General features: G+C 41.2%; 2 protein-coding genes across 4 annotated transcripts; one reads left to right on the forward strand and one right to left on the reverse strand.

The window, feature by feature from the left end:
- Positions 1-47: 47 nt before the first annotated feature.
- LOC106650897 (thyroid transcription factor 1-associated protein 26 homolog) lies at positions 48-17,388 on the reverse strand. The gene is made up of 4 exons (XM_014369153.2): positions 14,264-17,388; positions 1,095-1,442; positions 437-590; positions 48-361 (listed from the first exon to the last, which is right to left on the reverse strand). The coding sequence occupies exons 2-4, from the start codon at positions 1,171-1,173 to the stop codon at positions 109-111; spliced, it is 486 nt and encodes a 161-aa protein (XP_014224639.1). The 5' UTR covers positions 1,174-1,442; positions 14,264-17,388; the 3' UTR covers positions 48-108.
- On the forward strand, positions 9,535-27,584 carry LOC106650947 (heat shock protein Hsp-12.2). Of its 3 annotated transcripts, XM_014369237.2 has the most exons (4): positions 9,535-9,940; positions 17,395-17,562; positions 18,597-18,792; positions 26,088-27,584. In XM_014369237.2, exons 1-4 carry the CDS (start codon positions 9,756-9,758, stop codon positions 26,280-26,282), a joined length of 744 nt encoding a protein of 247 aa, XP_014224723.1. In that variant the 5' UTR covers positions 9,535-9,755; the 3' UTR covers positions 26,283-27,584. The 3 variants fall into 3 exon arrangements, with proteins under 3 accessions (XP_014224723.1, XP_014224724.1, XP_014224726.1); XM_014369238.1 differs by lacking the exon at positions 17,395-17,562 and having other exon boundaries at positions 9,536-9,940; XM_014369240.2 differs by lacking the exons at positions 9,535-9,940; positions 17,395-17,562 and adding an exon at positions 13,752-14,077.
- Positions 27,585-27,754: the final 170 nt, after the last annotated feature.

Raw genomic sequence — 27,754 nt, forward strand, 5'->3', positions numbered from 1 at the left:
CAGCCAATTACATGTTCACAAAATGAAGACATTAAAACACAAGTTTGTAAAATAAAAATTCTATTTATTACTTAACTAAATATGTACAGGTGAAAGAGACTATTATTTTTATGCCATTGTGCTTTGAATCTGTTCAAGTAACATTTCTAATCTTCCTTGCATCTTTGGTTGACCTTTTTTTGTTTTCTGGGATAATTTTATGTTTTTTTCTTTTCTTTTTTGTTTGTATTTTTCAATAGCTTCTTCTTTTTCCTTTTTTCTCTTAAGAATTTCCTCTTTCTTTCTTTGAGCTTCCTCTTGTTTTCTTTTTAATTCTTGCTTAGCAGATAAAAAGGGAATATATTTTTTTCCTTTTTTTTGACTGAAATAAAATAGAGATATTAATAAATATTATTTAGTTGTATTACTTGAATAAACAAATTTTTCAAATAGCTACCTTGGTACATCTTGGTCATTTTGCTCATTTGTCTCATTATTCTCGTTTTTGGAACCCACTTGAGAAACATACATACGATATTTGTCATCTTTTTTCAACTCTTTCCTCAATTTTCGAACAAGAATAGTTTTTCTCTTTTCTTGTTCTTGCTTGACTGTAAAACAAAAGTAAGTCTTTGTTATTATTAAAACTATTAAAAGATGCAGGAGACAGAGTATAATTAATATAATAGCTAGGAAAAATCATAAAATAATTTCAATTAATTGAAAAAACAGTGTACAATAAAAAGCGTAACAATGAAATGGAAGTAGAAATTTATTCTGAGCAAGCAATAAGTAAAAAAATATAAAATTTAATTTTTCTACACAATAACAGTTCATTTAAAAATTTAAATGTCATCCAGCCTACAAACTATTACTGTATTTGAATGTGCTTGTAATCACATACTCAATGTTTACTTTTTTTAAAAAGCTACGCGAATATTTTGTTTTGTTATTTTAAGAAAGTTTGCATGAATTTAAACAAACTGTGTTTTTTGCACAAAAATTAGTCTAAAAATTTTAATTTTTGTGCTCGATTATGAATTTCTTTAATAATATTAAAAGCAAAGTACGCTTTCATATAAGCATATTATAACCTGTAAAATAACGCAACTTACGTTTTTGTTTCTTGTTGTATTTTTGATCGCGATATTTTCGCTTATCAAATGGTTTTTTGGTCGTTGTTTGTTGTTCCATTTTCCAATTAATTCTTTCACTCAATGATCAGAAGAATAGATTTTAAGAAGTATCGAAAACAGTACAGCGTAGCTACGAACACGTGAGAATATACATGCATACACACAGTTCACTGTCCACTGACACATGATTCGCTCAATGAGCCTAAGATATCCACTGTGCCGACTCAAGCCGTATAATTCGGTCGTATGGGTAGATGTCGCTAGTTCACAGTGTTCACTGTTCACGCTATCTTTATTTTCAGCATAAATTTAGTATTGTTACTACTACTAAAACAGTAAACAATTATTTTACTTGTAAATGAGAACTGTTTTATTTATGTTTTATGCAAAAAAAAAAAAAAAATTTAATTACTGATGGAAAAGTCATCATTTATAAGAGATAAAAAAGATTTTGAAATAAAGCTCAGACAATCAAACATTTTAATATTAATCAATGTTTCTAGAACAAAATCTTTCAGACACTTTGACAACTAAACAGACATTGTGTCTTATAAAAGTCAAACATTTTTTTAATAGCTTATAGTTGTGGGCGAGATGTTTATGACGTGTCTTGAAAATGTTTCGTCTATACAGCATGAACAAATATACCGATCGGTATTCAAATCAAACTTTTCTAAATTCTTTATTTGTGCTTTCCAAGAGAGATCATCGCGAGAGACATTTTCTGCACCCATTGTAATCATGAATCGTTTTAAATATCGCATACGCGGATATGACAGATCGGCCACCGGCGGGCTTACCGACCGTTTTATTTAAACATTTTCGCGAGTTTAAGTCGCGCCGTTTCACTCGTGTTTATTATTAGTCCTGAAGAAAGTTCGAGACTATCCACGATCATCCACGATCATCAGCGTATACGCGAGGCAGAAAAAGCGACTCGCTGTTTTCAAAATCGCAGGGATTGCGCATTTTTCATTAAGCACGTGTACGAGCCGTTAATAAACGCCGAGTAATGCTTTGGCATATTTTGACTTTTTTCTCTTTCGTATACAATAAAACGAAGCGCGAATATGTTTTCGTTTTATATAAGTTTCTTATTATTTCAAGACGGTCGTGCACGAAGAATATACAATATATGATTTCGAGTATTTTGTTGTTTTTCGTTTTGTTCGTGAAAAATATTTTTAGATCATTGTTTGTTATGATTTTTTTTTCTTTCTGGGATGAAAGTCAACAAAAAAAAAAGAGAAAGAAAAATAAAAATGGTAAAAAAAGAACAAGTGGTCAGCAGAGCAGCGATCATTAGTTATCAGCCGTGTACTCTAATTTTCCGCGAGTAAATGTGTCGTTGAATAACGCACAGACTCTTAAATACATCTATATAGAGGCGCAGAAACGGAAAAAGGCAAAAGCTCGTAAAAGCCGCGGTGCTTATAGAAGACTCGACTGATCATTTGACTCGATTCGGATCGAAATCTAAACTGCAAGATATATAAGCCGCGACCGATGACTGATTTTCCGACTCCATCTGCGTATACGTAATTAACTATTGACTAGGAAAAAATTGCATCTAACGTGTATTATATGTAGCGAGCAGAAAAGAGAAAAAAAGGCAGAAACAACATGTCTATGTATACGCGAGATGACGATGATCATCGTAAACCGGTGTGTGGGCGTACGAAGGTCAAGATGAATATTCGTCGCGGTGAACGCATAGTTAGTCAGAGGTATATAGTGATACAACCGCGCGCACTCGTATAGATATTTGCACATCTCTGCCTTCTCGGCGCGTAATCATCGAGAAAAATCGAGAATCTTTTTTTCCATTGGTTTTGCTTGGAAATTGATGTGATTCAACGTGCAGTTCAATTGCGATAGAGGCCGCTTGAAAAAAAGCTGCCAATTGACTTTTAAACTTCAATGTTCATCTTGAAATTTTCTTCGAATTTCTAGACCTCAATTAGCTCGTCGATTTGTTAAAAAAAATACAATGTCAAAATTTCTCTCAGTCGGTCGCGCGTATCGCCGTGCGGCATATTTTTATACACTTGACCGTTCGGGGGGTTTAAAATTTCGCGAAACGCGTGGAATAATCGTGCTGTATGCACTGCTCGAGTCTCCCATTGAGAGTGCCAAGATTTGAGAGTACGTCTCTCACCTGGCACAAAATCTACTTTTATCTTCATTATAACCGCAAAACTATTTACCAACAAAGTCTCACTCAAAGAATAGAGCTCTTATTGAAATGTACCATGTATATAAATTAAAAAAACTCAATTTCTAAGAGATTTAATGTAAAATCTGATATTAAAATTAGAGTAATTGATAATCATCGTTTGTATGAGATTTTCTTTGGGAGTTAATATATCAGACTGCACAAGTGCATGAAAATGCAATCACATACATTATTTTTAACGAAATAATGAACACCAAAAATTTAATTCTATATTCAATTGTGCCTGCATTCACCGCTAGATGTCGAGCACTTTTATCTCTAGAAATGCAGATGGCAAAGTCCAAATGAATGTGTAAGTTAAAAGAAATGTAGTTTTGTAGAAATTCGAATTTACAAAATGAATCACATTTACGTTTCACAAATACAAATAGTATATAAATGTTTACGTAAAAATATAAAATTAATACGATCAGGATCAAATTCATTTGCGTGTATAGGAAAAAACTTCCTTCGCTTTTATATTAATTTCGATGGAAATATCTTTGAAAAGTGCAGGGACTTTCGAGCCGACCAAAAAAAGGTACGGAATCAGTCATGTACCGATCTGTTGCTTGTAATGCAGCTCTGAGACGATTGCCGGTCAATTTCGAAGCCACCATACACATAAAGGCACAACAGCACCTTATAAAGTCATAACAAATCCCGAGTACACGAACTTGCGAGCTCGATCGATATCTTTTTCTGATTTTGTGTATAAATACGCGTGTCTGACTGCTTGGCTCAAAATGACGTCATATACATATAGACAGCAGCACCAAGAAAACCGATTCGAGTTATCCCACGCATATACGTATAATCTTGAGTCGCGAACGAGAGTCTCGCCGAGCACAATCTAGAAATTTCGGCACATAATACGCGTATGTAGTGGTACAAATTATCCCGTATATGCACACACGCGTGTCCTTTAGCTCGACTCGATGCTGCAAGCGATTATCTCGAGCTGTGCTTACGACTTACGCAATGGTGTGTCTTTGCCATTTTTTTATTTATTTATTTGGGGGAGAGGCCTCGTAATGAATATTTCGATGTTGCAATATCGTTCATGTACGATTGCTTCGTATGAGCCTCGTATATAGCTATACTATTCTCGGTATAAGTGACGAAATTACAAAGGTATATCCGGAATGAATTTTCGGAAGTTAATTATGCAACGAACATCGTGCGAATAATCGGAATCGGATGCCGTTCTAGAAACGTACCTAAGTATTAAACTATGTAGAGATGAAATGAAAACAAACGCGAAGATTTCGCGCCCATTCGTAGCTGCGGTAGGCCAGCTCGCGGCTGCATTGGCCGGCTCACATGCTGCAGCAGCTCCCAGCGCGAGAGACAGATAGCTCGTTCACAATGCGTAACGCGCGTAAAATATACACGTTTGAGTTTTTGGCTCGGATCTCTCGCTCGGGCTCGAACGACGACGACGCGAGGCACGTATACGTAGAATCGGCTCTCGAGATCTCGCGAGACAGGGTCAGCGCGGAAAATTCAGGCATATATATAATGATATGCGGTGTACGTGCAGCAGCTTCTCTCACTCGTACAGCTCGGTGGTGATGTGCATCTAACCGCTGATCTCCAGTTTAAACAAAAGTGTAATGCACGTAGCCCGCGAGAAGCAGCAGCAGCAGCAGTAACAGCGCCGCCGGCATTGACACACTTTCTCGCGCAATATAGCCCCTATACATATACGCGCTGCACGCAGATGTATATATGAGACACTTACTACTGCAGCTCGCGACGTGCAGCAGCTCCGCGATGTGTATAAGAGTCATCTTAGCCCGAGATAGATCAAATACTCATCTCGTCACGCATGCACAAAACGGAAGATTCAAACTCGCGCTAATATACACATATAGGCGTGAGTGCGCTCACATGCAAAAAATATCACGCTTTTTATTTCTCGTTCCCTCTTAATTCTTTGTTTGCTGCGGTGTCCGAGTGTGTTATCTCCATATTATGCGTTACGTTATATCTACCGGTGCGCGGCTACTACTCCCACGCACGGAAAAAGCGCACAGTCGCATCGCTGCAAAAAAATCTCGCTCGATTCGTATTCAAGGATATAATAACTCGAGAAAACAAACCAGGTGCAAACAAGTCGAAATGTTAATCATCCTTGTGTACTCGAGGTAGTAGCAATCGCCAGCGCATCGAGTGTGTTCTCGATTTGGTAAGACACGATACGAACTGTTCGTAAACAATCGTTTGTCGGCAAAAAGCTCGCGTAGTATCGTATGCGTAATTGTTTGCGACGATTTGTACGTACCTATGCATGAATGCTACATGTCGGCGCCAAGCCATGCTCAGAATTCGGGCCGTTATCCTTGCGGCAATCGGTGTGCTCTATAACGCGTGCATGGAGTTTTTTTTTTTCAACAAAAAAAATCGCATCGTCATTATATCAAGTGGCGCTAACACCTCGTCGGGCTCGATCGTTATAATCGTTACAATAATATCGTGACATTGAATCAGCAACGAGACAACTGCATTGATGCATTGGGTATATGAATTCGGTGCCGATGCAGAAGCACGCGCGGAATGGCCAGTGTGTCTGTGTGTTCATGTGCGAGCGCCGCGCGTCAGGGTCATCGATTCGAAAAATGCCAATCGGAAGTTCGAGAGCTAGCGCGACGTGTCATGTTTATGTAGACACACGATTGACGCGACGCAAACATTTTGGGCATTTATAATTGCCTATTTGAACTGTAGAGCCTACCTTGCTCGAATATCAGTACCATCGTGTGTACTGTTGTGTGTATAATTTTGTCTCGTAAAAGTTTCTATGACATAATTTTATATTTCATACAATGATTATGAATTTTGGAAAGCAGTCAACTTCGGGCCTCTGAACTTATTATCGAACGTTGATTAGAAGGTTCAACCTATTTACGAAGTGCGTAAACTTATACTATTATTTTTACTTTGCCACTAGCAGATTTACAGATAAAGGTACTCGCCACCTAGTGTGATTGTTTCGTATTTACAGTGGTCGAAAACTAGCCTAAACTTTTTAATCAGTTAAATTGTGTCATTTTCAGGTCATTTAAAATGTCCCTAATATTTTTAACATTATTGTACAAATCGCCAATTACAAGACAATTAATGGTTAAATATTAAACGGTATTTTTTTATCATTAAGCTACTGTTAATGTTACATCTAGTTCATTTTCCGAATTGTCAATGATTTTGTATTTCCAGCAGTTATTACCGAGCGTGCAAGTCTCTAGTTTTATAATGTATATTCAAAGTTTTATGCACACAAAATCGCGTCGAGCTCGTTAATATCAACGAACGCATTTGGTAATGAGCGCGTGGTGTGTGCAATAATTGAATACTACCAGACTTACGACAATAATATTGCTCACTTGCAAATGTCCGTGAAACAATCGTTAAATTTAGAGCTTTTTTCATCGAATCGATATTTAGCATCTCGTCGTCATTGAGCCGTGGAGCAGCGATTGGTGTATCGAGAGCGCATAGTACATTGATTAGTAATGGCAATATTTTTAAGAAGCTATACACAATGCAACTCCGAGCCAAAGCTCTCTCGCGCGCTCCGATCCGGGAGATTTAAAGTCTTATGTATACCGACGAAACGAGCCCTTGCAAGCGCGTATAGCAAACGTTTATTTCCAAAATCCGCTATATATTTATTATATACATAATACGATCGGCTAAAGTTTACGCGCGGCCGTATTTCGAGCGAGCCACGTCAGCGAGAAAAAATGTCGCTCACTTACATCATTTAAATATAAGAGTACATGCGTGTTGTATCTATAGGTGGTCGTCGCTAGCACGAGCGCGTCGCCCGTCGATCTTCTTTATAATCTCGCGCAGACGAGTCAATGCGTGAATAAATACAGTCATAATTATATTCTTGGCCGATGCCTCTTGGGTTACGCTTTGGGCCAAGGCTATAGGAAGACTCTCGGCTCGACACCTATATGTTGTAGCAGCAGCAGCACACACGTACAAGTACTCCCACTTCCTTGGTGCGAAACGTTTAATAACGACGCGATGCGTCTTCCTACTTCCTCCCGCGTGTTGGTATTATAATAATAAATATACACCACGTCGTCGTCGTCGTCGCGTTGACCATTTTCGATGGACGACCGATGACGCGTCGCGGCCAGTTTTCCTGCGCCGACATGCATAATATACACCATATATACTTCCGATCGTAAAGCAAAAAAATGCAACGCGCTGACGTTTGCTTGTAAATATAGAAGCTTATGCGCCCCGCAAGGCGCGCGGGCGAGCGACTGCGAGCTTTTGTTTCGACGTCGGCTCGTTTTTAGATTCACCGACTTAGCCACCCGTTGATACGCGTCGTTTGCTTTTTTTCCGTCCTTCTCTCTTTTATGCCATGGTGCACGTTGAGAGACACTTTTTTTACGATGAATGTTAATGCACGCCCAAGCACCATTGGCCCATTATCGTTATCGCAAGGCGGTTTTTACGACCAATAATTGAAACGATTTGAAACATGAGATGTTTTTCGGAATATATGAAGCATAAAATTGCGCGTGCACACACTTACTCCAATAGATAAAATGTGCGCTAAGTTTTTACGTCCGAAACATTTCGAATATTTCACCGATGACTCCCGAGAAGCTGTACAGAAATAAAATTTTCTAGTCAATTAGGAAATTGTATAACGCTAGAATTAACATATATGCGATTGTGTTGTGCGTCACGAATCGGAAGCCATTAAGTCACATCTCGAGCTCTCGAATTCATCATTTTCGCTCGAAAAACATAAATTTCGACGCTCGATATATTTTCAAGCATAAATTTGTTAAACTCGAGGTATAGAAGAAGAAGAAGAAAAGAAAAAAGAGAGAAAAAAATTTACGGGCTAGTAACGACGCATCTCGATATATGTATATATGATACTGTCGGAGACAGGAAAAGCATCTCCGCGTCGAACAAGTGGGCGCAAAAATGTCTATGGACTCGCACGATTACCGGAAGTAGCGATCGCGCAAAGTCTTGAACGAGCAGCGTAAGTAGCCGCGCACGATTACTTGCTAGAAATTGTCGTGATGTACGAGAGCGCGTACTATACGGCTTAATCGCTCAATTAATTATGTGCAGGATTTTTCTCCGAGAGACGCGCGCGCGCCGACAGCGTGTCTTTGTCTTTGTTTATATTATGTTCATCGCACGCGAGAGGCCATCGTTAGATAAAATGCAAATTCATCGGCGAAAACCAGTTTCTCGCGCTCGTGATGTAATTATTATTTTCTTTGTTTCCGCTGCACGATTGGTCCAAATTTAGTCCTTGTCGTCTCGTATACAATCAAAACGTCATCACGAACGGGAAATCTGAAATTTTACAGTACTTTTAGGACTGAAATGAGAAATCGTAGTAGAATTCATATTGGTCGATGGAACTCGAACTGCAGCAACTGCGAAACGAACGCAGATATAATTAATTGTCGACCGCATCGGTGCGTGAAAAATAATTACGTCGAAATGTATCTGCCCCTAATATGAATCCGCACCTGGCCCAGTTGCCTCGATTCGAAAACATCACTTCATGCATAAATTCGCGGAGCTGTGCGGGTTAAGAAAAAAAAGGCCTAATTATCGGCAGGTGATTCTCGTTCACTTGGGGGAAAAAATACGTTTGCAGAATTCATGAGGGATCGCTGCGGTCTTTGATAAATCGCAATTTTTCGGAGCACACGATGCTTGAGACAAAAACACATGACGATCGAATTGAATTTTCAAATGCGGTAGTCCAAGGACTTGAGAATTAATCATTGAATTAAAAATAGAACTGATTTGTTCGCTGATTTTTTCTTATATTATTATCATGCTTTTTTTATAAATAAATCAGTGCGCTAATTAATTGAGAAAAAAATCAACGAGTAGCCTGTTAATCAGTCATCGGTATCACATACACCGACATGGTTTAACATTATTTTTGCATCGGTATACTGTAAGATATCTAAATATATATAGCTATATTTGTGAGACGAGAGCGAGTCGCCGTCGTCGCGTCTGTTTCGGAGCGCATGTGCGCGCCTCGCCGCTATTTCGCTGCGGCGCTGCTCTTGGCGAGCGTGTGCGAAACTATATACTACACGCCGAGTCCGATGCAGAAAGAGAGAAAGAGAGAGAGAGATACACGTAGCGGTGGCGGCGATGGCACGTTATTTAAGGGGCAGCAGCCGGCGTAACGGGCTCATTCTAGCCCGAGTCGTTCTCACGTACGCGTGCCAATACAAGCGAACGAAAAAGTATACAACAGTGCGTCAGTCAAATCCGAATTGACTTGTGTTTTTTTTGGTGCGACAGCCAGTACTACCGATTACATCGAAAGTGAACAATCTCGTCTCGTCGAGATCCCGAGAGTGTTTTATTGTCCAATTATCAAAAAAAGCGAATCCAGAAAAATGGCCGACAGCGGTACCAAGCGCAACATTCCCATCAAGCTGGGCGACTTCAGCGTTATCGACAGCGAGTTCTCCAACATTCGCGAGCGATTCGACGCCGAGATGAGGAAGATGGAAGACGAGATGTCGCGCTTCCGCAGCGAGCTCATGAATCGCGAGTCCAACTTCTTCAAGAGCTCCACCAGGTACTTATCTCTTGGCTTTCTGTATAGCACACGATGATACTTCAGACGCGCGCGTGAGACCTTTTCCGATGGAATATCTATTTTCATCCCCCCCTTCGTAAGAAGTGAAATTGATCCTGTGCCTATATGAAAAAGGGGATGCTGTTGACTTTGTCTCTTCGGACGTGATAATTTTAACTTTGACGCGCGCGCCATGGAATACTAAAAATTCATCAAAAATAACGTAACTACGGCATGAATATTAATAAATAATAATCGAGAAACAAATTTCAACGATAAGCAATCACTTGTGTGTACATGTAATTTTAGAATTATAATAATGCGCTTTTTGTAAAAGCGAGTAAAAACAAAAAAAAGCTGTCGATTTTATTATTGTGCGCGTACATACGCAAGCTGTACAGAGCTGAAATTCTTGTTTGTCCTACATAAAAACACAGAGGCTCTAACTCATTGTCACTTCTCCTCGTTTATTCTCTGTTGTACATAAACGTCGAGTTTTTCTTCTTGCCTCGGCATAATATTATACTTATGCACACAAACACACAACGAACTCCATTGTATAATCGCGTAAAACAAATCATCCTTGGTCAGAATCGTTAAGATGCTCGAGCTTTTTTCTGCATGTGCATCAGCAGCAGCATCTACATGTGTAGATTCTCTTCCGGATAGCCCGAATTTTCGATAACGCATTCATCAATGCGCGCTTCCGCGTCTCTCAGCGTGTGACAACGTGACAACTATCAGGCGCATAATGAATTATTTGCCAACCGCGTCGATTTCTCGGTATTCGGGCCGAGGAGGAGCTCCGCGTTAGCAGACACAAATGCAATATATCAAGGCCGAGCGTAATAAAGATAAAGTTTAGAACGAAGTTTAGAATTAGAGTCACCTTGATAATTTGCCCGACTGACTGTTGTACCGTACGAGATGGACCCTTGTCCCAATGAATTATAACCCCATAATTGTCTCGAAAGCACGTCATATATCGACTTCGATACGAAGCAGATAAAGCTCTCGCTCGTTCTTGTTGTTTTTTTGCCTCTCTTGGGAACTTAAAAATAGATCAGCAAAGCCTTCCGTCCGACTCGTAGTATAGTTACGTTTTTACTTCTCGCGGTCTTTGCGATAAATTATAACCCGTATGCGCTTTATACGATATAAACTAATTGTCGCCGCACGCGAGCGTCTGCAGGCAGCTCGCACGCGTAAATTAATGATATCACTTGCCGATCGATCGGTTGCAGTCAACGTCGTCGTCGCCACTGCTATAATTTATGGACGTGGATAAAAGCGAAGGTGCAGTTATAAAACTTTTTTATAGCTTTATTAAAACGCCATATCGACGATCGAAGACCCATTAAAATTAATATTCGCATTGAGAGCTTTGAGTCGCGCGATCGCGTCGATTATATTAGCGATTTTAATGACCTGCAACGGACGGATTCCGCTGATTTTTCGACGCCACTTCTCCAAAAGCGTTTTATAAATATACTCGGTTATTATACATACGCGCGTGCTTGCGGGGGCAAACGGTCATTTTTACCAAAACTTTTGAAGGAAGGCTTTTTTCTTCGAATCTATATCGGCGATCCGGTAACGCCTCAACGTAAACACGCACGTGCGGCGCACACGAGAGCGAAACTGTTTGTTCAATCGCGCGACGTATTAGAAATAGCGATGAATCGTCCACGTGGAAAATCGATGACGTATTACGCGGTCTCGCGTACGACGAACGGAAGAAAAAATAAAAGGAGCAAAGAAACTCCATATTGGAATAATAAATAACACCATGTATACGCGGGCGCGTTGCGGTGATTATAAGTTGGCGCCCGCGACACAAAGTACAGCAGAATCCGTGTGCGCTATAATATAATCGCGCGCGCGCGCGAATGCAAATGACGAAATAAATGGGCGAGCGAGCGCATGCGTACGCATAAAATCAAATGAATGACTCAGGTTTATGCCATCGTGTGTGCACACATGGTATCGAGCCGGCTTATAACTTACGTGTACCTGCCTGCCTGCCCGGGAGCAATGCAAGAGTGCATAGCCATCGCAGCGTATAGTATATACTACGCAAGCATCGTGTGTGAGCCGTGTATGTTATATGGTTTTAAAATAGAGACCTTGGCCGCGAGAGTCCGAGCAATATATATATACGTAGCGCGTTGGATTACAGCAGCAGTAACGCACGTCGCATGGCTAGTGGACGCTTGCAGTGCGTGTACATATATAGTCGACGCGCTCGACTGCCCTTCGAGCGATGACAGATGCATTTATACGTCCGCGTGCATACGTCGAGACGACGACGACGCGTGTGTTGCACTGACGAGCGGGTGTCGGATTCCTCGTCCGCCGATTGCGCAAGCTGCATATATGAAGGGAAAATCTGACCGATTGCGATGCGATAATGCCTATATCCATGCATACATAGTTATAGATTGTTTTGTATACATCGAGAACTGTGTATGATTCGATTGATGCGTCGTCGCTTTTATGGCTCGCGCGCGTGCCTATTTCATTCGATTAAGTAATACCGATCGCTGCAGCTGCAACGATAGCTCGACTATGTATGCGCGTGCGTGCACGCGTAGTCGCGAGTTCAACGTACGATTTTTATTAATGCGCGCATTATGTAGTGGCTGCAGTACGGAGCACGTTTGTAACATATACTGCATGGAATGCCGTGAATTCCAATGATATCTTAACGAATTTATTACTCGCACACAGCCGCGTAATCGGTAAGCCTATAGTCATGTAAACATTTTTTTACAAAGAATCGCGACGCACAACAATAAGGATATACAAAGTCACGCGTCTAGCTCAAATAACTCGAGCTGCGCGACAATTGGTAAATCACAATCGTCGAAAATTATAAGACAGAGACGCGAGATTTTTCACGCTCCTTCTAAAAAAAATCGCTGCACGTTCCGCGATCATAAATCATATACAATTCCGACAGTGTAAATTTTCTAGAACATAACTTGTCTCTTCCCACTGATTAAACATGACGTAATGCACGCAAGCATAATACGCGCCCGTGCGTGTGCGTGTGCAAGTATGTGTGTGCTAATGTGTGAGCATATTATAGAGACAGACAGACACATTGAATGAATAAAAAAAAATTTGGGCTCCCTCGTTGAGATTACTACTACTGCAACTACGTCCAACAGGTTTTTTTTATTTGCGCATCGCGTATTATTAGGTCACGCTCGTTTCTGCTCCTCGCGCACGAGCCCAACGCGTCACTCTCGAAACTCTCTCATTATGAGTGTCATTAAATTATATCAAATGGATGAATGTATAAATGGAGGAACTGATTTGACGCGTTGGAATTGCTTAATTGTCGGACCGCGAAACTCGCCCAAACGCGCCAATTCAATCAAAAGCTCGTTTAAAATTCATAAATTAATCTCACGCTTTCTCCGTGCGGACACACTCGTGGCTCCAGTCGTGCAACATTATAAACAGTTTTTTCTTCCTTTGAATTGTACATCGAAGTGCTCGATTCGATGGACCACCTCATACCGCGTGTGTGTCACCAATCACTCAGTCGAGCGCGACGCGCAAAAAACTACTGGCTTTTATATTATGTATTATATGTCGTACGTGCTTGAATTTCGTATTTCGTCCTCTCCTCTCTCTCTCCACTTCTCGTCGACACTTGAGTCGTGCTATACGAGTGGTTATTGCGTCCACTGTTTATTAATGTTATATTACGTACAATGGAAAAAAGCACCAACTCGCAATCCTAATTAACCGGACGCCCCTCCTTCGCCTCGCTCTCGCAGCGCTTGCTGATGAATGCTGGAAGCGATTCATCTATAGGCATCAAACAGAAGGCGGACGAGAGCATTGCGCGAGGTGCATATTTAACATCGTGTGCAGTCGTCATTTTTCCGTGGCTTTGGAACAACGATCTCTCGCTACACCCGCTGAGACTCGACACTGGACTCTACTACGCGAACAGATATATATTCAGTTTTACAGCAGTAGTCTGCGCGAATCGTTCGTTCGCTGCCGAGCTCCTTTTCCAAGCCAGTGTGTAATTTAAACGTTGCAAAAAATGTCCAAGACGTCGATTTATCGGGACGAGGATCTCTATCCACCGAAGCACAAAACTACGCTCAAGTATCGGTAGGTTCAAACGTTTCTTCGTTCGTGTACATTAATTTGCGCTGATGTATCATTAAGATCGTCGTGATTTGGGATTGTTCAAGGCACGCGATCGGTACATAATACACCGCCAACCCCTCATCACGATTTTCTAAAAGATTCATCTCGCAAATTACAAAAAAATCTCACAATATGTAAATATCATACCGTGTACCGCTTACGCAATCGCTGCTGCATTTCCGATTTTCGCACGCAACGATCTCTGCGCAATAACATCGATTTCGGCTTGTCTTACATCTCGAGCTTACACGATTCGTTAACGCACTCACGATTATACACTTTCCAGTCTCGATGATAATCCTCCAAAAATAACGCACACACACACTTATAACCAAGGCACCTCGCGCAACGAGAGGATTCGTAACGTTGCGCGTGGACGTGCGCCGCTCGGAACGTGTATATTATTATAAGTGCATGTGACGCGTAAATTGCGTCGATCGTAAAACGACAAAGTCGAGATATAATTCGATCTAGCGCGAGCCGAGCTTATACGCGATTAAACGTCAATTAAAGCGTCGCGACGTCCTCTCGACTTGGTCGTCCGCGCGCGCAGCTATATAAATTCGCACGACAACGACTCGCTGATATTATTACATCGTAATCCGAGATGAGCCGCGCCGCACACTCGGATGTTATCTACGCACACATTTTTTCAAAACTCGATAGTATATAATGCTCGCCGAGCGAAACAATTTGTTCTAGAATCGTCGCGCGCTGCATTCGTCGTTATTACAACTCCAGGCTGCTCTCTCTCTCTCTCTGTGACGCGTAATATTCATAATATATATCTGATTTTATGTGTGTATAATACGAAACGATCGCGTCGACGTTGCGTCAGTGCAATAGCGCCCAAGTTATTATGCATGCGATCATGACCCGCTGCTTATACAGAAATATACGCACTATGGCGAATATAAGCCGCGCAACATAAGTAATCCCACTCGCGCCCGAGAGTTAAAGAGAGAGACAGAGATATCTGCATCTGCTTTCAATTTTAAATATCGTACGCACAGTCATCTCTCCACATGCACACATCGTTGCGGCTTCGTATGTATAGAGCCAGGTGACAATAACTTCGTACTTATATATTATTATATGGTTCGCCGCGGCTGCTTGCCCTTGACCATCTACGCGCGCGACACGCTACAATGAGCCATTGTGTGCATTATAATGTGCGTATAACGTGCGCAGGTACAGATGATCGTCGCTCTCCAATAGGTATCGATGAATCTGCTGTGACATAAAAAATCAATGTGCTCACCAAACCATTTAACGTGTACACTATAATTAAAAGACACACACTCGACTGCACGGCACGCTGAAAAGCTCACTGTAAGATTATACCTATATGTGCGCTGCTGCTGTTGCTGCTGCACGACACGAAAACAATCGTGCTTTAAACTCTCGGACGCTCTTCGCGTGATCCCGTTGAATTAACTAGGCAATTTTCAGCTTTCGAACTTCTGCGCGATCGCTCTTTCTCAGGCTGTCTGTCGGCCTGGGATATAGTATCTGGCGCGCACGACTTTCGATCAAAAGTTTCGCGAAATCCGATTCCTTCCGCATCGGTACCGTGCGGAAAGCGGAAAACTTTGAATTACGCCCGCAAGATTACGTATTAAGCTTGCATCATCTATCGTTTAAATGTAATTGCTCGTGTAAGCTTTATCTCTCCCATGTATACGTGTCTGTGTGTATATAAATGTACATGTACATTAAATCAATTGATTGAAGACATAATGTTCGATCATAGCTGTCGACGTATAATGACGATAGCGCTTGTGTGTAAATGACGTTCCACATAATAGCACGAAATTCTTTGTAAAGCAGCGAATTGTATTTGTTTTGTTTCTGTGTTAAAAGTCTCTAGCGACTCGACTCGAGCTTGTATATATTGGTATGCAAATTTTACGAACATAAACAGATAAAAATGTTGAGGAACGCGACTCTGCGCGTGAGTTAGAGCACAAGAAACCAAGTCCGCGAAGACGGAATTATTGACTCGGAAAAAAATGTGTGTGACTCTTTAGTAGCGTGCCTCGGAACATTGACGATTTTTATCTGATCCGATGCACGAGAAATACGATCTAAAACAATATACGAAGAGTCGGGGATTTCGAGACAATTTTTTTTCCTCGAAACCCTTGGGGTGAAAATTCGTATTCGCAATCGTGCTTATAATAATGTTGTTAAGGAAGTATTATAATAGAAACGAGGGGATATTTCGTATTATATGAACGCGGACAAAACAAAAACATCTGCTTTCCATGTCTCTGCACGCAGCGCCAAAAAGTGGTAATCCCATGAATATACAAAATTCACGTCAGTACTCTCTGTCCTCGAATTTTGACTTTTGCTCCAAAAATAATCGAGAGAGAAATCGACCGTGTATGTACACGCCTCCAGTCACATCACATAGAGAAAGACGGAGGAGGGGTCAGTTTCTTGGGAGTCTTTGAACTTCCTTTCTTCGATCATTTGCCCGTATACAATGTACTCAACTTGAGCTTTATTTCGGGATGGAAGGAGGTATCAGGGTTAAAATTAGAAAAGCACTAGGAAGTAAACCCATATAATGCATAAACGCACGTGTAAGCCGGAAAACTTGCACGTTATATTATATCTATGAGTATACTTCTAGAAAGCTCGAGAATACCATGACCTACGTTAACTTTGGACAAACAAGAATTTTATATGAAAGCTTTTGACACGAATGTAATTTTTTTATGACCAATTGTCAGTATGTACTTATTTGAATGCATTTTTATTTGCGAATTAAGCAGATATCCGTCTTTTTTCCGTCGTCGTACAGCACAGCCTGTCCGTCAGCGTTTAATTACATCCTCTCATGTGAACTTCGACGCTAATTAAACGTTGACGGACGGCAAGCAGCTCTAACGCGACGATGGCTAAAAAGTGGCTGCGATTATATAAATAATGTTTGCGCTTGCGAAGATTGTTTTCTTATGTCTCGAAGGTGCAAAAACAAGTGGTTCCATCATCGATCTATCGAAATAACATTACAGCGATTTAGCTAAATTTAAAAAAAAATGACGATTTTTATACAAAGTAATTTGCAAAGTATTATAATGTAAAATAAGCCTCTTTTTTTCGCCCTTCGTACTCTATCTGCAATTCTCTCTCTTTCCTCTCTCTCTCTCTCTCTCTCTCTCTGTCTGTCTCTCGATCCTTTTGTCTATCTCTGTCTCTTGATACTAACAAAGCCACCCATGATCGCATGACAATTCTACCTACCAAAAACGGAACGACGAATGAAGCCGGCACCACAGTACGAGCAGTAGCAGTAGCAGCGAGCACCGAACCTCGACGGCCTCGAAACACGACGTACCTACGCTGGGTGGTGGTTTATGGGACAATGGTAGGCTGGACTCGTTGGGCACGGATCTGCCACCGCACATGAGATCGTCCTTCGACCGTTTCAAAAGGTGACACATACACACAAGCAACATCACGCATCGATATTATTCTCGCCATCAACTTTTGACACACGAGATACCTCTCGACACGAATGTATACTACTCCTCCGATATTCCTTCTCATCAATGCACCGCAGTGATATATATATTTTATGGAGATTGTTGGCATATGGCATGGATCCTTTAGAGTATTATATCCTATAGAGGATAAGTAGAAAATAATAAATGCAAAACATCCTGGTGGTCTTGGCCAATTTTTATATATAAATGTGCATATACAATAAACATGGCATTGTTATGGTTTTGTTTTTGCATATTCGCACACACGAACACACACAGTATACACGCGTGCACCGCCGCCTCTATAAGTGTTATGTATGGTGACGCAAATTTGGGCAAAAAATAAGTTGTCAAGGCTTTTACCTGTATCTGCGCACTATATGTCAAGTATGAATATTACAGAAATCACATCGCACGCACACATCTTATGTACATATTATCCCACCTGCATCAAGTAGCTACAGCGACAGATCCAGCTTTTGTAAATGTAGATTATATACACACTGTAAAGAAAAAAAAAGAAACAGATATATCATCGCAGTATTTGAATGTATACGTGTTTTACATCATGCTTCGTTTTCTTGTACATCATACATTGTCTCTCTGTGTTCGCAACTCATTTTGGCGTAATATTTAGTCTCATACAGCTTGTTTCATACATCGCAGTTTTCATTCGCTTAATTATCGCGCTCATCGCTACTGTCATCTAAACATTCACCAACACGCACGATATTATGTACTTGGCTTTTAGTTAAAAAAAAAAAAAATGTTCACACGTCCGCGTAAATCGTGACTATCATTTATAGGCATTAGGTCTTTTTTATACAATTCGTCAATTTGACCTCAGCGAGCTTTTATAATCATCCGCTGATACGCACAATACTACGATTTTATTTTCCGAAAGATGAAAAAAAAAAAGAAAAACTAATATCCACGGATTACTATTGTTTCTAATATCGTTGTATTTTGTTCTCTCCCTTTAGCACAACGACACAATCGAGCAACAGCCACAACAGCTCGTTGAGCCCGCAGAACCACGAAAATAACACCTGGTTGGATGGCCTGAACAGTCCATTGATCCAAGACGAGGGCGACAACAAAATGCTGAAGCTCAGATTCGACGTGTCGCAGTACACGCCCGAAGAGATCGTCGTGAAAACCGTCGACAACAAGCTTCTCGTGAGTATATATTCGCAATATATAGCAAGGCGCAACATATACCTACGTGAATTCGAAAATTTCGACTAATGAGCCGTGCTCTCGTCGTGTGGCTTAAGCTCTGGCACGAACAGCGTCATAATATACAAAATTTACAAAACGATTCGTTTTTCATCTCGCTGCTCGAATTCGCGTTGACTGTGTCGAAATGCCAAGGCAACAGAACTCGAGGCGCGCTCGCAATGTAGGTATACAACGTATAGAAGCCCCCGCGCGAAATAAGAACGAGTAAAATATATGTAAGCCGCGATGCTGCTTCTGTGCGCGCATATGCGTGTATTTCTCGCGAAGAATCTGTGCTATGCATAATACGCGTTGCGCAAAGTCTGGCATTTACCGCCCGAGAGAGAGTTTGGCGCCAACTTACGACTTTTCTGCATTTCGGTCGCGGACACCGTCGCGGCTGCTTTTCTTTCGATCAAAAAATCACAGCATCTCTATCTTTACCTTCGAGTGTTGATAACCAATGAAAACTTCAGTTTACGAGTGTATTTTTAAACCTCCATCGTGTATTGTAAAATAATATCACAAGAGAAGCTCTCTTATATTCTCTCGCACTCGCACATAAACAGACACACAAGCACACCCCCGCGACGATGGCGAGCTGCTGCGAGGCGCGATCGCGCTCGGCTCCCGAAATAAACCGGCTCTCCGAAAATAAATGCCTCGCGCTAACGGACGTTATAGGAGCCCCGTTGTGTGTATTACGCTCTCTCGCGCTCGCTCTTTTAGATTTGTGCGCTGATTATAAGCGATCTCGAAGAAAAAAGAGAATGTAACGATGAAACAAAGGGCCCAATCGTGACGAGCTAAGCGTCGATCTGCAGTTTTCTCGAATCGGTATACAAGTACCGCGCGAGCTAAATATAATAGACGTTCAATACTTTTGATTGCTTTTCACCGTGCCGATCGTCCGTTACGTAATGGCATCGTAGTTATATACCACGACAGGCGTGTACAAAGCATCGGTCGTACAGTTAAAGCCCAAAAAAAGAAAAGATGAAAAGCACAGCAGCAGCAGCGCAACACACAACATCCACGTGCAATATCTCACGTACATCGCGGAACATTGCAATTACCTCGGCTATAAACGTGTACTATAATAAATCTCTCTCCTTCTCATATCCATCCTCGTCTCGCCGTGTGCCTCTCGAACTTTATAGTACGTATATATCGACTCGAGGAAGCGATTGATCTGCGCGCACGCGAAAAACCCCTACGCTTTTACGTGCATATACAGCTGGCCGAGCTGTTATAAACGCGCGCGCGGAGGCACACACGACGCGAGAAGAACGAGGCCACCGTAGTAATGCATGCTATATGAAACTCAAGACTCGGCAGCTCGCGTGTGTGTGCAGTTAATGCATTAGGGTCGAGTCGTGTGTGTGTGCTGTGTGGACTTGGGCGACTGCTTGTGTCTAACGCGGTCTAATTATTCGCTCGTATACACGTACAAGTGCGTCGGCTTTGACTCGCGAACGTGTATAGTGTAAACATTGGCCTTAGGGCGATGCCGCATACGCAATTTATTTTTCAAATCTCCGCCCCCAGTCGATCGAGGCAATTTTTTGGAGCGAACGAAATTTCCATAGACAAAGTATGAACTTTGCAACATGCTCGCGATTTATGTAGATGTCACAGGATACGCTCGAGCCAGCTTGTAACAGCAAATATATTTTAACAGCTAAATTTAATTTTCATCCCGTCGCGGACGTATAATTATTATCGTTGAATCGTCAACGTCGGATTAAATAAATACACCACGAGCCGGCGACGAGCTTACCGATATAAATTTAAATATCCGTCTTCGGTTGTGCATTTAAAAAAGTGACGTCAGCCCTTTTTATAGACAGCGGTGCGCGTGAGCAATACACGCACGATTCGCGATCGAGCTAAAATCGTTCTCTCTCGTGAAATCAATTATCGAGCGATTAACGCGCCCTAAAATTATAAAAGCATATGGACGTGCACGCATGAAATACGTTACTTCGTGTATAAGCTCGTGCAAGGAGTGTATATAAAATGTCGAATTGTCAAAAAAAAGAACGAATCTATGGATTTTGCCTTACGCGTCTTTCTGTATAAATTTATCATACACAAAAAAGCGAGCGACAACCGCGCGTTGTCTGCCGCGTGTATCATATACATATGAGACATTGGCGAGTCGAAAATAGCCATAAGTAGGTCTCTATATAAACGTGCCTTGCAGTTCGAGCGCGCGCGGCTACCGATTTCCAGGTTACAGCCTTCGGGCTTCTGCACATTTTATGTATGTATGTATAAGCAAAGCAACGATCGCGCGGCGAGTGCGCTAGACGATAATGCGCGCAGCACAAGCAAACCCTCGTGTATATCTTATGTATAGGTATAAAATGTACGTGCTTTGCGCGTTAGCGGTGCCGTTTAAGTGCGTCGCGGGCAATTTTGGTCAAGGCTCGTCGTCGTCGTCGACAATTTTGCGGTGTGGAGGAAATAATTCGTGTCAGTCCTTTAAAGGGTGTGTAGCGATCGAGTTGCAGCTCCTCCACTTTTTATTTCTCGGAGGAAGAGAGCAAGTGAAAAAAAAGATACGCGACTGTATTTATAAAACAGCTTTAAAGCCTGAGTGAGCTAACGAGAGAGAGAGAAAGAATCATGGGAATCGTGATGAGGTGCGACTTGTCTTGCGTCATCGCGCACTCAAGACACTCTGATCTCTCCGTTTTTGCACGGCTCGCTCTCGACGCTTATTACTTTTTGTGTCAATAAGCTCGACATCTCTCTAGAAATGTCTCTCTTTTTTCTTCGCTTCATCTCGTGCTACTCTCCTCCTCGCCTCCTTTTCCGAGATACATACGTTCGCAAGGCGCGAGCCTGCGTTACCAAAAATGGTCGTGAAAGCCAATATTCGCTCGAGCAACGAGCAGTCGCGTATAATACGAGTTTTTTGCGCTTGAATCTTAAAATTTGTCATTTAAAGGCTGTCTCTCTTTCTCTCTCACCGCGCTCGAGAGAAGACTATTAAAAACGCCTTACCAATTAGCGTAACTTGTGCGCGCGAGTGTACGCATAAACGCCACTTGTTGTTTTTTTTCAACGCTCATGTATACATACAAATTTCGTATATTCTCGACTACGACATTCAGTGCGATGTACGCGCGATTATACATATGACATTTAGTCGGACGTCTGTGCACATATATTATACGTATTCGCGCGTTGTGAAAGTCTCGAGGCGAGCGTTGATCCAGCGATATTGCGTGGGAAGTCGCGTTATATACGCCGTCGAGTCTTTTTCTCGCTCGGCTCGAAGTTTTGTCGAACTGATACACCGAATATAGCGCAGCTTTACATTTATCTAGACGAAATATAAATGTCGTGAGTTTGACGGTACGAAACTTTTTCTCGGTCGTAGATCGATACTTGGAGCTACTCGTCGCCTGCGCGTCTCCGGCTATACGCGCAGCTCTTCTTTTTTTCTATCTCGAACCAAACTACGGCACGACTTTTACGAGCGCAAACACGCGAATCTTCGAGCCGTAGCTGTTTCATTTTTTTCGACCCTCTTGCTGCTGCTCGTCGTTTGCGCAAATTCATGGCTGACGTTTGTTATGCTACGCGTCAGGTTTGGGGAATGTTAATATGACGAGAAAAAAATCTCGAGTCCAAATCTAAATGCGTGGAACGTTTAAGCGCGGAGATATACGCGCGGCCCGAGCTTTGATCGCGTACGTCCAATATATAAGTCTGGCTAATGTACTCGATGCTCTTGAAAAAGCTTCGCAAGTTACGCCATAGCGACTTTACGATTCGTATGTATTATTTATATGAGTAGTACATGCGCACAGCTTGTTTAATGCATCGCAGCACTCGTCGTTAAGGCGCGTCTCTTCGTCTCGGTAACGCGCGTAAAATCTCAAAAAGCTCGGGCGTGATTAAAGCCCGGTGTACAGCTTTGATGTGCGCATACCATATGCCTACTCGAGCGAGTACTCGCATATGTATTCTCGTCGTCGTGTGCATACGTGCACGAAGCGAGAACTTTCCAGCGCTGCGCACGTAGACGCCTATCACACGAGCTGCAGTGCAGAAAACGCGTTAGCGCCTTTTACGTAATGCAATTAGGATCGCGTGGTGTGCGCGAGGGGGGCTCTACATATTATAGAGCGCGACTGAAACTTCGATCCGCGCGAGCTTGAATTATAACGGCCGATGATACCGACTTATGTGTACGTGCTACACACCAACCGTGCACGCCACTTGAAACTTTGACGTATCGCAAATGCCGATCCATCATTTTCGAGTGCCGTCGTTAATTCGTAATTGTACATTAAGATAATGAATATTATACGGAGAGCTTGCGATCTTTTGCATCTCGGCGCGTGTGTACGCAGCGAAAAAATCGGTACACACAATAGCTTGTCAAGGCTACGCGCTCGTTGTGTACGCACACGTGCGCCGATCTGTGCAGTTAAATCTGTCGATCGTAATGACGATGATAATGAGACCGAACTGACACACAATAACTCACACCAAGTGCAATCTTATTGACGCGTTAATCGAATCCCTTTGGCAACAAATAATGCGCCACATCGGTATATATACTGCAAAACGAGAAAAAATTCAGCTGGTGGGGCCACGCAGGAACATATATCATTATTTTTGTTTTTCCTTCGCATATTTCCGGTTAATTTAAATGTATTATGTGTATGTGTGTATCATGCGAGAGATCGATATCTGCGAATTATTATGCCAGCGTCCAGGGTCGAGGACAGGCACGCGGCAGCGCTTCCTTTTTCGAGAATCGTGCTTGAGCAACGCGTCGAGCTTAATTTTTATTTCGAAACGCGGAACTGAAATTGACCCCGGGCCGTGTGGCTGACGAGATAGAACCAACTTATTGAATGCTTGCTTTTTTATCATTTCAAAGGTGGGGCTCGTTCCCCATTGAGTTGTTATTGATTATAATCGATTCGGCTTGAATTGACTTATCTAGCTAGCAAGCCCCTGATAGAAATTCTCAACATTGATGGGGGCTAATCGACCAAAAAAGTAACTTTTGAAATACATCACCATTAATTAGCTTGGTTTCTGCGATTTTTCTGTTACAAACAAGTTTAAAATATTAAGCGCATTTTAAATTACCTAAAAACGACAATTTAACTGTTTTAAAAAACCAAGACCAGTTTCCAATTGCTTTAAATGTGATTGTACCACTTTCAGCCTCCTCCGCTAGGTGTCGAGTAACTTTATCAGTAAACCTGCAAGTGGCAGAGTAAAAATAATTCTATAAGGTCAAGGTTTTGCTGAAATTCAAAATGGTTTCATTCGTTGTCGACATGCTTATCGGGAAATTTTTCGTAAAAATAATTGTTTTATAAATAGCTATTAAATAGAAAAAAAAACGACGAGCATCATATGATCTTAAATTGTTGAAAAACATTAAGCTTATGATTAGTGCATTTCTAGTGCTAATAGCCCTTTTAAGTTTAAGAAACTTTTTCATTGACCAAAAACTAGTCATGAAATGTTGAGCATTTCTATATAAGAGACCAAATGAGATAAGTCAATAACAAGTAAACATGCGCGTATAATGGAACAAAAAAGAAGCTCAGAAAGAACAACAAGCAACTGCAAATACATGCAGGGCGCGTCACTCGTTTTGTTTTCTACACGAAAGGGTTGTAAACTCGTTGTCCTACATTTCCCGAAGAAATCGACCATCGAGGCAAATATTTTCCCGGGCACATAGACGAGGTTTGCCTCTGCGTGCAGCGTCATATCGACGCACGTACGACCTAGTTCTTAGTCCCAAGGTCTCTCGGACGCCGGAGGACGCAGCGATAAAATATTTTACACCCGCGTCCTTTACGCTTGTAGAATAAAATTAAGGGCCGCTTTATCTCTCAAAACGCCGAGCTAGAGCAGGCATTTTACGATCCATTGTGTCAGAAATTTAGTTCGGAAATATTCGAGTAACGCAATAGTACCGAAAACGGTTTTGCAAATATTTAATTCGGTCAGGCTTGTACAAGTTTATACTTGATATTATTAAGCTTCTAAGATTTCTCTCTGAAGAGTAGAGAATTGCGTTGATATGAATCAAGAGGCACGATTTTTCTAGATTGATCGGTTAGTTTGATATTTTCGGTTTTTTTTCAAATCGTTGACCTAAATAGATCGTCCAAACTATTCGGGCGATATAATCACTGAGGCAATCTTGCGCTCACCGATTTTTGTTCTGTTTTTTTTCGCTTTTGCTTACGCTCTTTATAAAGCAAAAAATAACACTTATTTCATTTTCGAAGTACAAAAAAATCAGCCGCGTGAATACAGCTGAATGTAATTGTTGTTTAAGCGGCAATTGGCACGCTATTCTTCACGGCAGCAGCCCACTACATTATTGCAAGTTTTTCTCGTCTGATTCATCGTACGGCGATGGGATCATCTCTCTTTTGCCTCGCGCGCGCGAAATAATAATTGCGAGACTCGCAAAAATATAAATTTCATAATATTCCACGCGCGCGCCCGTGTGAGCCGAATTTTTCTCTCTCTCTCACTCTCTGGTTCAATGAAAATACGAGTGCAATGAGTCACGGCGCCGAGAATTGCGGGGGTGTCACGCAGTCATGACGCTTACACTCGCTTTCGTTCGATTCTGCAACAACGATACAGCGTCAATCTAGCCCAGTAGGGGCCATCCCTGGATCGAAGTAAGAGGCAATAAAAACAATAGTATTCGATCTGACATAAGTAGAGCCCCTACTTTGCTGCAGCTTTACATTTTTCGGTGTTACAGAATTAAACGGAAGCGAGTGTAAATACACACACACGCGATTTACGAATCGATCGGTGTGTGCAATATATATTTCTCGCGATATGCACTGCGGAAGAAATGTACAGTAAGTATACACACGCGAGTCTGTGAACTATACGCGGGGTGCATAGCCTGAAAGCCCCGCACTACTGTATACGCGATTGCGGCTAATATCGATACGCTACCGACCTCGTTTCGAGTAGTATTCGCGGGAGAAAAATATCAAGAACGAGAGCGAAAATATAACGTACGTCTGTACGTAAGCGGACAGGTACAATATAACGCAAATTCATCGTCGTGACTTTTCGAAATGTTATAATGACCGAGAGACAGAACAAACGAACAACTAAATTTGAAATTTCGACACGTACGCCCTTCGTTGTGTTGCTTTTTGCTATACGAATTCATACAGAACAGGACACTTAACTTATGCCGCCTGTTTTTCTTCTGTTTTATATAGGTACACGCCAAACACGAGGAGAAGAGCGACACAAAATCCGTCTACAGGGAATACAACCGTGAATTCCTGCTGCCCAAAGGCACGAATCCCGAGACCATCAAGTCGTCCCTCAGCAAAGACGGCGTGTTGACCGTCGAGGCGCCACTGCCAGCCCTCGGCCAGGGTGAAACACTCATCCCGATCGCGCATAAGTAAATCGCTGCGCGACCCTCCAGAGGAGGACTACTTGTGTAGCACGTCGAATCGACGCCTCGATTAGATGTGCTATATTTGTACACATACAAACACACACAGCAGCACATGCATGAAACAAACACGCATACGCACACATACACACGACACGCAACACACCCACACACACACGAACACGTATACACACACAAAAAACACGAAATACACTCACGCGATGGATAACACCAGCAAAGATTTATAATAATGATATATTATTATAAATATATGTATGAGAAAAAGAAAATATAAATATATATTTATTTTACAAACTATATGATCGTGTCGAACGCGTGTTAGGTGTCCATTCTTTTTTTATATAACTTATTTCATTATTATATTCTACTTTTAATTAATGTTATCGCTACCTGTGACTGGTAAAAATGATATTTATCGTGTAATATTTGTTATACTTTGATTTCTCATCGCGCAAACTTTTATGTGCATCCCTTCGTCTCGGTGCGATTGATCCTCAGAGCTATATAAATATTCGTCGATTGTAAATCCAGAAAGCAATGTGAATTTGAAATAATGTTTAATTTGTTTAATGGTAAAAATGACGTCTATTTCCAATACACGACAGCTGAATTTGTGAACTATGTACTTTGCTCTGTGCCTTGTAACTTTGATATTGCTGTAATAACTTTTAGCGTAAATAAATCATCGAATTGCTACTTAATGTACTGCTGCATTACGTATTTTGAACGTATCAAACGCTTTGATCTGCCTACATATTTCACGTAAGCTAGACGTTAGGTGTAGCAGCTCACCAGATTAATATATAGTTTATGTATGAATATAATTGTAAAATTTATGGATAAATACAAAAATATAAATATTGTTCTACGTAATGTTCGATGATAATGAGAGTTGTTAGATGATTTGGCTTTTATAATCGAGACCGAGGGAAAATTCATTTAAAATGTGTACATGTCTTTTTGTTTGCAATTACGACGCCGTGTTCTACCGAAAGTATAAAATTAGTTGTGATATTGATGAAAAATTGAAAATCAAAACTATTCTAATTGGATGTACTTGACCTAAAGTACACATAATCATTTATACAAAATTTCCGTAGCTTTTTTGAAGAAATAAACGCTGTGTAAAATTTCGCCAGCGAAATGCACCAGTGTATTATTTTTAATGTACGTTAGAAAATAGGATCTAAAGTGTTATGTAAACATTACATAATTTTATTCATGAATATTTTAATATTTTGGAGAACACATACAATTTTGAAGTCAATAAATTATTGGTAACAAATCGAAACGGAATCATTTAATTTTTTGACCCAAACCTTTATTAACTAATTATTGTGTTTTATCAAGTTGATAAAAATATTTGATTGTGAGTCATTAAAATAAATCACAGATTTTTCATCAAACTAACGATTTATTATATAACAAAATATTTTGTTGCTTTTATTTACAATGTTATAC

This window comes from Trichogramma pretiosum, unplaced genomic scaffold, assembly GCF_000599845.2.
Source record: "Trichogramma pretiosum strain Unisexual culture from Peru unplaced genomic scaffold, Tpre_2.0 scaffold19, whole genome shotgun sequence".
Lineage (NCBI taxonomy): Eukaryota > Metazoa > Arthropoda > Insecta > Hymenoptera > Trichogrammatidae > Trichogramma > Trichogramma pretiosum.

Bases quoted from the DNA above. Each gene is read 5' to 3' on its own strand.
- LOC106650947 (XM_014369237.2), top strand. From the start codon at position 9,756: ATGGCCGACAGCGGTACCAAGCGCAACATTCCCATCAAGCTGGGCGAC. The intron at 17,563-18,596 runs GTGACACATACA...CTCTCCCTTTAG, and splicing joins TCCTTCGACCGTTTCAAAAG to CACAACGACACAATCGAGCA. The intron at 18,793-26,087 runs GTGAGTATATAT...TGTTTTATATAG, and splicing joins CCGTCGACAACAAGCTTCTC to GTACACGCCAAACACGAGGA.
- LOC106650897 (XM_014369153.2), bottom strand. From the start codon at position 1,173: ATGGAACAACAAACAACGACCAAAAAACCATTTGATAAGCGAAAATAT. The intron at 591-1,094 runs GTAAGTTGCGTT...TTTGTTTTACAG, and splicing joins ATACAACAAGAAACAAAAAC to TCAAGCAAGAACAAGAAAAG. The intron at 362-436 runs GTAGCTATTTGA...ATTTTATTTCAG, and splicing joins AATGACCAAGATGTACCAAG to TCAAAAAAAAGGAAAAAAAT.